Raw genomic sequence first — 13,923 nt, 5'->3', positions numbered from 1 at the left:
TTGGTGCGTTGATCTGTGCCGTAGGCCCGTACCTGTGGATATAGATCTTGCGGCTTTATTTCTTGGTCTTCCGTAAGCTGGTGCGCTTTTTAACATCAGCCTCCATCTGTGAAATTGAAGAGAGAATAATCTAAATCAGTCAACTAGAGGACTGCAGTCACCTTCAGGAAGTGCACTTCCCACACCAGTATGGGACGCAACAGGTAAAACTGCGTGATTTTCAGAGCCTGGGGCTATTTAAAATACACATGTGCAACTCTGCTAGTATTGCATATATTAAGCAGGTTATTTCTTATGCACACACACACACACACACACACAGACAGTCTGAGACTGCTTGACCTAAGCGGGGTCACGGCAAACCGGAGCCTAACCCAGCAACACGGGGTGTAAGGCATAAAGAGGGGGAGGGGACACACCCAGGATGGGATGCCAGTCCGTCGCAAGGCACCCCCAACGGGACTCAAACCCTGGACCTACCGAAGAGCAGGACCCAGTCAAACCCACTGCAACACCACACCCCTCTCAGGTTATTTCATTCTGATGTTATTCCAAGCCAGCTAAGACTGGTAACAACAAGCTAAAACCACACACACACACACACACACACACACACACACACACACACACACACACACACACACACACACTGTCTGAACCACTTGTCCCATACAAGGTCACGGGGAGCTGGAGCCGGAGCCTAACCCGGCAACACAGGGCATAAGGCCGGAGGGGGAGGGGACACACCCAGGACGGGACACCAGTCTGTCGCAAGACACCCAAAGCGGGACTCAAACCCTAGACCCGCTGAAGAGCAGGACCCAGTCAAACCTGCTGCACCACCACACCCCCCCAGGTTGTTTCATTCTGATGTTATTCCAAGCCAGCTAAGACTGATAACAACAAGCTAAAACCAGCCAAGACAATCTAAAGACAGTCAAGATAAGTGAAGGTTAGTCAAAGCCCCCTGATACTAGTCAACACCAGCTAAGGCCAATAAAGACAGTAGATAACACAAGTCAAGTGAAGATCAGTGGAGACATGCTGAGGCCAGTCATGAAAAATAGTCAACAGAGACAAGCTGAGACTAGTCAACACAAACTAAGACGAGTCAGAACAAGCTAGGTGCAGGTGAAACACAAGTTTGGCCAAGTCCAACACTCACATTGAACTGGTTTGACTTAACCCCGAGGATACGGGCACAGCTTATGCCGTGCTCGTACAGGGGTGGCACGTATCAGTGGTCAGGATAACCCATATTCCTGCAGTACCCGCCATAGCACATGCCATGGGACACAGTCACAAACCTTTTCCAAGTATGCAAAGCACATGTAAACTGGATTAGCATAGTCCCAAGATCCTTCAAGCAGCTGTGCTAAGGAGAAGAGATGGTCCACTGTTCCACTTCCAAGACAAAATCTGCATTGTTTGTTTTCAATCCGAGGCTCAGCTGTCGAGAGGAATTTCCTTTCTAGTACTCCGGCATAAACTTTACCAAGGAGGCTGAAGAGTGTGACTCTCCTATAATTGGAACACACCCTCCCTTTTTTAAATACTGGGACCACCACACCAGTTTGCCAATGCAGAGGTACTTCGCCTGGCTTCTGGGCAACAATGAAGAGGTGTGTAAACCACTCTACCCCAACCCTGTTCAGTACTTTTAACATTTCCAACTGAATCTGAATCGCTCTTGTGACCTTGCCAGAACACAGGGCTCGCTGTTGAAGACTAATCCACCAATGACATGAAATACAGGAGAGCATGTCTACTGGGTAGCAAACTTGATCAAAGTGCTCCTTTCATGGCTCAGCAATCTCCCGGAAGTGATGAGTACTTCCCCACCACCTTACCCCTGGGCAGAGTCATGCCTTCCCCTCCTGAGGTGCCGAGTTGTTTGCCCAAGTAACTTTGAGACTAACCAAAAAGCAATGTCTGGAGGGTCTCTTTGTTTAGCTTAATAGTTTTCCTCACCACCGCTGTGAACCACAGGCACCTAGAGTTACCACCATGGGAGGTACTCACACTCAGTGAGTTGTATTGACCGCACACCAAATAATATGTTAGTTGTTCCCAGAAAACCCTCACAGAATGTTTGGGTCTCCCAGACCGGCCTGGCTGGCACCGCATACCAAATCCAAGTTACTACCAACTGATAATCAGTTGACAACTTTGCTCCATTTAAGCCTGAGGGTCCGGAACATGTGGCCTCAAGTCTGATGATACAACCATAAAGTCAGTCATTGAGTTTTGCCCTAAGATGTTCTGGTACCAGGTACACAGGTACACTTATGAGCCTCCATGTGTTCAAAACTAGTGTTTGTTATGGACAATCCAGGGCTAGCACAGAAGTCCAGCAATAATTCACTACTTGGGTTCAGATGCTGCAAGCTGTTCCTCCCAGTCACACCCCTCTATATATCTCCAACATTCCTAACATGACCAGGACTACAGAGTTGGTAGCTCGTGCCATTTTTAATAAATGACTAACCTTCCCTTAGAAGCGTGAAAACTCAGAGCAGCTATTTGGTGCACATGCATTAGAGCAACTGTCTCGTCCACTGGGACAAACTCTAGCCGAACAGCCTTCAGCCATGTGCTTATGAGTATCTCCAAAACACCTAGGGTCTTTCAGATGGAAGAACGCCAGACTAAGAGAGAAACCACCCCAGCTGTGAAGTTTGGTTCTGGAACCCACGCTATCTGTAGAGATGAAACCACTGATATCTAGTCAGGACCCTTCCACCTCCTGTACCAGCTCAGGCTCCTCCTCCACCAGAGAGGTGACTTTTCCTGCTCGCAGAGCCAGCTTCCATTGCCAGGGTTCAGATCATCTAGGTTTATGCCAGTCATATCTGCCATTTGACTGGCATTTCACCTAACCTCCATCTTTCACCTTGCAGGTGGTGATCCCATAAGTTGGCAAAGTTAAGGTTGGTAAAGACAAGCCAAGGCCAGTTAAGATCAACTAAGTTCAGTTGAGAAAGTAAAGGTCAGCATAATGTATAGCCCAGCTTGTTACATACCCCATTCCACTTAGCAGAATTTATAAGCCCCCAGCAACTCCCACCTTGCTGCTTTCTCGCCCCAGGTGTCCCACCCCTGTCTCCATTCCTCGAGAGTCTGTACAGCAGCCCTCTTCGGGTAAGGTTTTGCCTTTTCGAACTGGCCTCCGTATGCTCTGCAACAGACAGAACGATGGGTCATGGAACTAAGAATATCTCCATTCTTTCTCAAGCAAAGCACGCTGGCTGACCTGGTATCATGTTCCACTGCTGTCTGTGTGTCTATTGGAACTTTCAAACAAGGGTCAGTCAACCCTGGGGTGGAAACCAAAGTGTGAAATTAACTGGTTGATACTCATCCTGCACCAGCACGACACCTGTTGTGGCAACCTTAATAAAGATGCAATTTCTTTTGTAACCTAGGGTACTCACTTTTAAAGTGAAAGTCTAAGGATGTATGTGTCTGTACAGAACGTATGTGAATCTGTGTGCAAGACTATGTCATACATCACTGACCTTCTTGGTAACAACATCCATAGGCTCCTCAAGAGAGTGATCCCCAGACATGCTCTCAGTCTCACTGACCTGTAACACAACCATCTTCAGGACTTTTCTGCATATTTTCATATATTGCTTCTTCCTTGCTGCACTCACAGTGGTTATTGGATATGCTTTGCATCAACACAATCCAGCTCTCAGAATGGTAGAAATCCAAAAGTCTGACAGACTTAACATTCTCCTCTTCCAGGGAGCCCATTGTTTTTTTTCACTCTTGTGCTTTCTCAAGAAAAACTATTTCCCCAAAGTAAATTACATTCAGGCTGCCAAAAACTTTTTCACCCTTCCACTTTCCTCCTCCTTTACCCCTGTCCTCCACCTTGACCAACGAAAATTTTTCACTTTCACTTTCTCTATAACCACCTTCTACATCCATCCCAGCACACCCAGTAGCTCCGTATTCCCTTATTTCTCAGAAAGTGAAATCTAATCTTCGGCACTCACGTCAAGCCACCACCTTTATTCCATCCCTGCTCCTCTCTCATACAGTCCATTTTCTGTCAGCTTAATATTATTTCTTCTGCCCTCGATTTCTCACTGTCCTCTGGTTGCTCCCCATCTGCCTTTAAAAGTGCTCACATTTCACCACCGATGAAGAAACCTCCTCTGGAACCAACATCAGTCCAGAATTACAGACTACACTGTTTATTCCTCTTACTGTTTCAAATCTGTGAGTGTGCTGTTTACAATGAATTATCCTAAGTCCTTGCCCAGATTTTTTTTTTTTTAATGGATATCACCCTGGATTCAAGATCCGTCATTCCACAACACTGCCCTCAACCCATTGTCACAAGCTCTTCAGTGTGCAAGAGCTTTCTTTGGTCATTGTTATCCTTGACTCCTTCGCTGTCCGTGCTTTCAACCACCACTTCCTCTTTACCTCATTAGGACAACTTGCCATCTAAGGGTTTCATAGAAATGGTGTGAATCTTACCTATCAGGTAGAGCTTGTTGGTTAGGTTCCCTCTCTATTCCTCAATCTCTCTCAACAGGAGTTCCACAGGGCTCAGTACTCGGCCCTTTATTCTTCTCCAAATACTGTATGCCATATCCCTTGGCTCTCTCACTGTCTTTCAATGCTTGTCCTATCACAGAGGACACACAGCTCTTTCTATCCTTTCCCCCACCTGTCACAGAGCTATATCCTCTAGCACTGCAGCATGTTTCTTTGGAATCTCTGCCTGGAAAGCTGATCACCATCTACAATTGACCCTTTCTAAGACTGAGATACCTTAGGAGTAAAATGTCTGTTACATGAATACATTTAAAAGTAGAAGTTTAATATAAACAAATTAGATAGTGTACATTTAAATTCTGTAAGCTGTGTTGTTGCTTATGTTTAGAATCATGCTAAATAAAAGTAAATATTTCCACCCCATCTTGATTATTCTGGTGTGGATGTGGAAAATAGGGTGTAGCTGTGATAATTACCTGCATTCTGAGTTGGTTATCAGCAGAAGCTTGTAGCTCCCCCCCAAAGGTCTGTGGACCCAGAATTCGTCCCTGCAGGACCTCTGAGTGTCCCGTGTCCCGCACGGGAGTCAGCAGAGCCTCCTGGAACACGCGAGAATGGCTTCGGTCTCCACTCTCATGTGCTGGTGACACATTCTCCAGCCCCTGCTGTCTTGGGGCGGAGACAGAATGTTCCTGCATGTAGGGCTGGAATGCACTGCTTCCCAGCCTGACAAGGATAAAAGAAGGTGGGCTCAGAAACAGCGGTACCTCAGAAGCCACTGTGGGGTTGAGTTTGGTCTCACACGTCAACCTTTAAACGGTTCTAGCAGCAGTCACATGCACAGGCTATGTTGAACCCACCTGTCTCCCAGGCGCTCCGCTGCACAGCTCAGTACGGACGACTCCCCAAGCTGGACGTGCTCGTGCTGCTGCCCTGTAATGACACAAAGCCCTTCCGCTGAACCTGGCCTTCCATCTCTTCCCTGTGCACATTCTCCTGCTCCACTTGTCAAGCTGCTGCCCTGTGCTGTCCCCGCCTTCGCACTCCTGACCTCCGACCTCTGACCGTTGTTGTTGACCTTTGGAATGGCGCCACTTGCAGCGAGCTCTGAGGCCTCAGCCCGCGGCTCTGCCTGTTCCTCCACCTGCTCCTCCTCCTCCTCCTCCTCCAGCTCCATGAGGGAGCTGCTCACCCCGCTGGCCCCACTGCCAGGGCGGCCCAGGCTGCTGCAGGGCAGACTCAGCACCCCCTCGGACTCATCCGCGTTGCTGCACTCGAGTGAGGAGTCGTCGACGGCCTGCAGTGAGACGCCCACCCCTGGCGGCCATGCCTGCATCTCTGACAGATCCGCTAGCGTGTCCTCTTCTGTGGTGGCCATGGGTGCGCGTTCCAGGCTGGACACCTCCTGCCAGTCGGGCTCGGCGCCCAGCGGGGAGGGCAGGCTGTACTGCATGGAAGCGGGGGAGAGCAGCTCCTCCTGCGGCTGCCCGTAACCTAGGGACAGCGAGACACACACAGGGACACTGACGGCCACTGGGGAGCTCCCCTGGAAGCCTCCTCCATGGCTATCTGAGAGCAGGAAGGTCACCGTGCAGGTAAAAGGGGAAGGGTGCTGCGTCTGGGGGGATCCGCAAGCCAAAGCATTTGATGTCAGCCTTGTGAGCAGCATCAACTAGCACAACATACAGGATACAGCACTCATTGGGAGGGAGTGTGGTGCTGCTTTACAGGTACCTGATACCTGGGAGAATCACTACTTCCTATTGACAGGTATCTGATACCTGAAAGAGTCAGTATTTCCTATTGACAGGTACCTGATACCTGTAGGAACCATTATTTCTTCACAGGTACCCAATACCTGGTCGTGTATCTGATCACAGCATTTCTTTACATACAAGTCATACATGGTGTACACCGTTCTCCTTCACATGTTGCTGATACCTGACGGACACCCTTGCACATCAAAGTATAGAAACTTCAGCAAATACATAGACTTCAGGAGGTGGGATCAAAAAGTTTGAAGACTTACTGTTCGTTTTAATGAACGGTGTACATTTGTCATTTTTATGTGCGAGGTTAACCTTTCTTTTACCTTCATTTAGATTTTTTTAAATTTGATTTTTCTTCAGCTTTCTTCAGTTTTTTGAATAGAGACTTCAGTGTATGAAGGAGACTGCCATAGTGCAAAAACCATTAGCCATTTTCCCACAGCTCATAGTTTGAAAAACACTCCTTTAACACCCCCTGATCTGTGTTCTCCTGAGCTCGCTTGGCGTATTTTGCTATGTTCCCTAAAATAAAAATGAAGCTGAAAGGGAGGAGATTTGACAACATTCTCAGCATCATTATTAATCTAAAGGCACAACACAGCTGAAGATTTCCAAAACTGCTTCTGAATGTGATAGCATAGTGAGACAAATCTACATCATGTAGGGGAGGTCAAGACAACAGCACATAAAAATGAGGTATGTAGAGTATGCTTCGATATAAATGTCTTCCAACTTTTTGATCAAACGCCATACACAAACCGTAATTTGAGTCTTAAGCAGCTGCAGATTGCTTTGAAAAGAGCAAAAGGCATTAGTACATTGGTGACACACTGGGTTCCATGGAAGAGTGGATCAGTAATTGAAGGGACTGGTGCACATCAAAGGTCCAGTGCAACACGCAGGTTCCTGATTGGCCCAGAAGGCCAAGGTGAGCGGAGCACAAAGCATCAGATACTGTTTGTCTCCAGCCAGGTGGTCATGTGATACAGCCACTCTCACACACTCATCAGACATGTACACACACTGTACCTTTACAGTCACACACATACAGCACATACACACAACACGTACATGGACATACAATTACACATATATTCATGTACGCAGATACAAACACAGAGAAACATATAGATAAGTTAGGGAGAGAAGATTAGCAGTAGACACCCTGGGAAATAAGATCTGGTGAAATAATGTGAAAATTATTTACATTATTACACCAGATCTTATTTTCCCAGATTTTCCTGAGAATGCTGAAGGGAATACTACACTTAAGTGATTTCTGGAGAACCAGCTGCCATCCTAGGTGGGCCTACTGGCATTTTCTTCTCCAGATGACATCGATTTTGATTTGTCTCCATCTACTTCCTTTTCAAATACAACCCAGACTCATTCTTTTTGATGCTATGGTTTGTAGCATAGGAGGAGATCGGTCGGATGTGATACCAGCACTCCATGCTGACTGAAGCTGATGACCACTTGCCATGATGGATGAGATATATCTGTGTAGACTGGGGCATCAAATTAATACTCAGTTACAATGTTATTATTAGTTGTAAATTAGCTTAAACATCTTGTTTAATCTAAAATGCCCAGGAGGGATGGGCAGCCACTGGCGCTTGGACCCCAAGAGGTTTTTTTTCTCCCTTAACTTTCAGTTGGGAGTTTTTTGTTCCTTTTTTCTGTGGCCAGTAGGCATACTTGCTGTAGACATACAGCAAGTTACTTAGACTGAATTTCTCCAGGAAAAGTACCTAAAACTATATGATTAACCAAAAAGATACATAATTAATAATGCCATTACTAGTTAATAATAATAATGTCTGATATTTATTGGGGGTGCAGTGGCGCAATGGGTTGGACCGGGTCCTGCTCTCCAGTGGGTCTGGGGTTCGAGTCCCGCTTGGGGTGCCTTGCGGCGGACTGGCGTCCCGTCCTGGGTGTGTCCCCTCCCCCTCTGGCCTTACGCCCTGTGTTACTGGGTTAGGCTCCGGTTCCCCGCGACCCCGTATGGGACAAGCAGTTCTGAAAATGTGTGTGTGTGTGTGTGTGTGTGTGTGTGTGTGAATTGGGAGGGGGGCGCGGTGGTGCAGTGGGTTGGACCGGGTCCTGCTCTCTGGTGGGTCTGGGGTTCAGATCCCACTTGGGGTGCCTTGTGACAGACTGGGGTCCTGTCCCCGGTGTGTCCCCTCCCCCTTCAGCCTTGCGCCCTGTGTTGCCGGGTTAGGCTCTGGCTCCCCGCAACCCCGTATGGGACAAGCAGTTCAGACAGTGTGTGTGAATTGACTTGAATTGAAATGTAGACGTACTTGGAAATTAAATGTATTTTAATGTTATGGTTCACTCCCGAAAGTTCCCTCTGTGAATTTATAGATGTCTGAAGTGCACACTGCAACTCGAAGGAATTCTGGGATGTCTGAACACCTTTTTGGAAGCTATTAGAAAGTGTAACTTGATCATACCTTTAATATATTGTAACCTCTGGCCCTTGTTTTATACACATGTTTGTATTTGTTATTTCTCAGTGTGCCGTTTCTGTCTCTGTGCTGCACTGACCAGTGCTGTTCTGTTTCTAATAAAAATAATAATTAAAAAAACTTGTTAGGGTGGTAATTCAGACAGAATGGAATGGAGAGGATAAACACTGCAGTTTATACTTCGTGGTGCTACAAAGTATATAATAAACACATACACACTGTACATACAGGAGTAAATATACAAACACAGATAGCATAATAGATAGGAGATGTACAGAAGATATAGGAGATATACATAAATACACACCTCTAAACACAGGGATGGTTTCACAAACACACTGAGACAAGAGCTGAAACAGACACACACACACAGCTCAACACAATACAGTTATGACTGAAACACATACATATCGTAAGATACATAACACACAAACACACGGCTAACCATAGATATGGAGACAGGTCCTCATTTGATTTTACACACACGCAAATTACAAATTCACCACTGGAAAACAGCACCGCAAAAGCTGAGAACACTGATGACGCTACACATGAGTTAAAACAGCTGTTAACATGTCGGTTAGAACCCATTTAGTCAAATTAGAGCATGCTCATGCTTCTGTGGGGGGGCGGGGGGTGCTATGAGCGGGGCTTAGTGGGGTTGGGGGCAGGGTCAGGCAGCATGCAGCTTTCACATGCAATAGCACAGCAGCTGGAGGACAGAGAAAGAGCCAGAAACTGAGAGAGGACAGAGACCCCCCTATCTGGCTCCACTGTTTGGAAGGGCCAGAATAGGTCAACATGAGGTCACCATGAGGTCAGAGGTCAGAGAGCACAGGTGTGAAGAGGAAGGTTGGGGCAGCTGGGCAGCTGATGACATGTCTCAAGAAAAAGAAAAGTGGGAAGGACACCAGGAGGTCACAGAAACAAGAACAGGGGCTCTGAGGGGCCACCGAAAAGGAGTCACTGTTGAGCACACTAGCGCGCACACACACACAGGAACACAAATGCTTCAAGCTGGTTAGAGTCCACTGAAGATGTAAGTGCACTTTGGACTTCTTAATTTTGAGTCTGAACATGAGACACAAAGGTGGACAGGGAGACAAAGGACACTGGAGACAGCACACACTGGCAGACAGTACAGGACAGAAAGAACCCCTGACATGGGCTGCGCAGTAGGGACGCAGGTCCACATCAGCTTCATCCCAGTGAATACTCTCCTTTACACTGCCTAGAGTGCCTATAAAGCCACACCCCTTCCTTCCTTTTACCCACACCTCCTTTGAAGTCCCACACTCAGGCCACACTCATTCACATTGTTTATTGTCTTCATTTAAAGACACCATCATCCCTCCTGCACTGTTGACTTCTGCGGTGTGGCGCTGTGAAAGCAGCCCTACAAAACACATTTCCCTCAGAGGAACATTTCTGTCTCAAGAGATGAAGCAGAGAGTGGTCAACAAACATGAAAACAGACAATCATGTTTCTAACAAGTGGCTCGCTTATGACAAGCATGGATCAGTGCATGAAGAGAATACCACTGGGTAGTACTACTGCAGAGCAGGGATATTTGTTATTGACAACATGGGTACAGAGTAGGGGTCTTTGTTATAGCTTGTAACAGGCGGTCTTTGTTACTAACTACAATGGTCACAGAAGGAAGTCTTTTTTAACAGCTGTTATTAACTACAGCAGGACACAGTAGAGGGTCTTTGTTACTGACTAATGGGTGTTTTGTTGTTATTGACTACAGTAGGACACAGTAGGGGGTCTTTGTTGCTGACTGTAATAGGCGTTCTTTCTACTCTATCATCCTTGATTATGAATAGTTCGACTCCAGGTCACTTTGACTTCCTGCTCAAAGGTAGCAATGTGGGGTGATTTCTTACCATTGATCATGCTGGGGGAGAGAAGCGAGTCACGGTTCAAGTGTCTACAGGCCCCCTGCTCCTGTACATCATCTCCAGAGTGCAGCTGCTGCTCCTCAAGGGCACTGACAATATCGGCCCTGTCAACCCGCTTCAGCGATGTGTATAGGCTCTCCACTGGGGGACACAATTCACACATACACACACTCATTATCATATGGCACTCACTATGTTACATGTATATATTTACAGCACGTGGGAGGTGTGTATGTGCCAGATGGGAAGGCGGAGTTAGGAAGGGCAGATCGGTGTGTGGGACTGGAACAGTGATGCTCACTATTGGCCTTCTTGCCCTCGCGACCCGCCCACAGGTTCAGCAGGGCGGAACTCTGGTCCAAAAGTGAGTTGGGATTTTCCACCCGGATGCGGTTGATATCATCCACGCTGAACTGCAATTCCCTCGCCAGCTCTGTAGGATGGCACAGTGAGCACACCAACGAATGAGGCAAGGGATTATTACTCCAAAAAAGTACAGCTCAGAGAAAACAAAATTACAGTTCACCAACAGACAAAGAGACACAGATGCAGACACGCAATTCTTGAAGTACAGTCTGATGCCACATTTTAAAGCAGCATGTACTACATGAATAGTTGTGTATACAACTGGTAGACAGCACAGTTCTCTTTTAAAAAGATAACATTAACAGTAATATTCACTAGACAGAAGAGATAGGAAATACAAAGGTATTTGTGAGAAATGATGTAATATAAATTTATTGAGCAGACAGGAGGTCGAGAAAGAAACAGGTTTGAAAGAGATGTGTTTTGAGATCCTTTCTGAATACAGAGAGACTTTCAGCAGTTCTGAGTGAGAAAGGGAGGTCATTCCACCTCATCGGAGTCAGAACCAAAAACCTTTAAGCTTTTGATTTTAGATCTCTTGTGGATGGGACCACCAAGGGGGCAGAGGTGGAGGAGTGTAGCAGTCTAGTTCGGGTGTAAAGAGTGATCAGGTCTTGTAGATATCAGGGATCAGATCAGTTGATGGTCCTGAAGGCCATAACCAGAGTCTTAAACTTGTTACAGACAGCTACAGATGGTTAATGGAGGGAGAGAAAGAGGGAAGACACATGATAAGGCTTTGGTGGGCTAAACAAAACTCGTACAGTGGTATTCTGTGCCAACTAGAGAGATTTGGTGGCAAATGCCAGAAGGTCAGACTGGAGAAAGTTGAAGTACTCAAAGTGAGATGTCACTATGGTCTGCACCAGAAGCTGTGCAGAGTGCGTTGTAAGATAAGGGTGGATCCTGCAAATGCTATACAGGAAGTATCTTCAGGACCAGGGAATGGCATCAATGTGATGACAGAAGTAAAGAAGTCAATCGATCATTACTTGCGGACTCTTAACTGTTGTAGCAGATGAAATGAGTGAGTTGTTCAGTTTGATGGAGAGTTCTCAACAGGAGGACAGATCAGCTGGGAGGTGAAGGCGGTGATTGGACATCTAGGCAGAGATATCTGTGAGGCAGGCAGCAATATGTGAAGAACATCTGTAGCTTTGGCAGGAAAGAACAGCAAGAGCTGAGTATCATTAGCATAGCAGTAGTAGGAAAATCTGTGGGAGGTAATGACAGGGCCAAGGGAAGAGATGTAGATGGAGAGGAGTAGGGGGCCTGCTACTGAACCCTGAGGAACATCAGTTGAGAATTTGAGAGAGACTAATGAGAAGACAAGGAGCCACACCAGACCACCATACGTAGGACTCAGACTACTCAGAGTTGTTCCTTTGATGCCAAGAGAGGAGAGTAGAATCCAATGGTTGACCGTGTCGAACGCTTCAGAAAGGTCGATGAGAGTGAGGCCTCTCCAGCTGGCTGGGAGCAGCTGATACTGCAAGGAGGGCAGTTTTGGTGGAAAGTCCAACTTTAAATCCAGGCTGATATCTGTTGAGGAGATCATTCTGTGCAAAAAATACAGACAGCTGGTCACAGGTTAGCCATTCCAGAGTTTTTGACAGAAAAGGGAGAAGGGAGACTGGTCTGTAGTTCTGGACTTAGTTTGGATCCAGAGAGGGTTTTTTTAACAGTGGTGAAATGAGGACAGTTTGAAGGCAGATGCGAAGCAGCCAGAGGAAGCAGCTGATGATCTTGGAGATAAAAGGGTTAAGTTGCGGGGAAATGTCCTGTAGAAGAAGTAAAGGGGTAGGATAGAGCAAGCAGGTGGTGGCACTGTGAGACAGCAGGAAATCGGAGATTTTAATTTCTGGCAGGAGTTGAAATGCGGAGAACATGACTTCACACAGAGACCCAGCATGATTAAGGCAGGTGGATGCCGAGAACTTGTCTGTGAAAGAGTTGACTTTGACTGTGAAGATTAAGGCTAAATTGTCAAAAGTGGGTGAAAAGGAAGGAGGAGGAGAGCAGAGTAGGAATGAGAAGGTGGTGAAGAGCCTGTGTGGTTTGTTAACTGTAGACTATACTGTAGTATGTTGTTGAAGAAGGTTGTTTCAGCCAAAGAAACAGCAGAGTGGAAGGTCCTTAGGAATTCTTTGCAAACTTTCAGGTTTGTGAGAGTTTTGTTTTTTATCACCATTCTGCACTTCGGAGTTTAGTCCTGTTGTCACGTAATACATCTGATAGCCATTGGGTGGGATTGAGGTGTGCTGGTCTGGATGTTAGAGGAAAGAGAGAGTCTAGAGAGGAAAGCAGGGCTAAGAGGAAGACATTGGTAGCATTGTCTATGCACAGATCTGAGAATTTTAAAAACGAAGGAAGAGACCATAGGGTGGCAAAGAAGAGGGAGGAGGGGGAGAGAGATTTAAAGTAGAGGCAGAAAGTGACAGTGGGTGCACAAGCAGGACAGGGTTTAGTGGTGGTGATAAATAGCTGGAAGAAGATGAAGAAATTATCAGAGACATCAGTGGTAGCGGATTGACAGAGAGGACAGGACAGCCACAGTTTCAAGAGAAGACAAGGCCAAGATGATTGCAAGCTTTGTGAGTGGCAGAAGACTGGACATAGAGAGGTCAAAGGACTGCAGGAACGACAGAAAGCTGCTTGCTTGGCTGCTGAAGTTGAAGGTTGAAGTCATCCAGGAAAATCAACTGAGTGTTGTCCCCTGGGAGAGAGCTCAACAAGATGTCAAGGTCATCCAGGAAGTGGCCGGGAGAGCCAGAAGGGCGATACAGAATGACTCCAGCAAGTGTGACTGGGACAGTGATAGACAGTGATAGAGACAGCATGGAGAGAATGAATAGAACATTCCCACTGGGGACAGATGAGCAGGTCTGTGCTTC

The 13,923-nt window shown here is 46.7% G+C and overlaps 1 protein-coding gene across 1 annotated transcript in view; it reads right to left on the bottom strand.

The window, feature by feature from the left end:
- LOC108932035 (ankyrin-1-like) overlaps positions 1-13,923 on the bottom strand; it is a 55,115-nt gene that overhangs the window by 2,420 nt on the left and 38,772 nt on the right. The window contains exons 36-42 of the mRNA XM_029253225.1: positions 10,965-11,096; positions 10,649-10,804; positions 5,376-6,009; positions 4,992-5,241; positions 3,519-3,587; positions 3,068-3,178; positions 33-106 (exon numbers count right to left, since the gene is read on the bottom strand). Of these exons, the coding sequence (XP_029109058.1) occupies positions 56-106; positions 3,068-3,178; positions 3,519-3,587; positions 4,992-5,241; positions 5,376-6,009; positions 10,649-10,804; positions 10,965-11,096 (1,403 nt within the window). The 3' untranslated portion in view covers positions 33-55. The remainder of the gene's footprint in view (positions 1-32; positions 107-3,067; positions 3,179-3,518; positions 3,588-4,991; positions 5,242-5,375; positions 6,010-10,648; positions 10,805-10,964; positions 11,097-13,923) is intronic.

This window comes from Scleropages formosus, chromosome 6 (assembly GCF_900964775.1).
Source record: "Scleropages formosus chromosome 6, fSclFor1.1, whole genome shotgun sequence".
NCBI classification, from domain to species: domain Eukaryota; kingdom Metazoa; phylum Chordata; class Actinopteri; order Osteoglossiformes; family Osteoglossidae; genus Scleropages; species Scleropages formosus.
The sequence above is the reverse complement of the archived record's forward strand: the minus strand, read 5'-3'. Positions and strand labels throughout refer to the sequence as shown.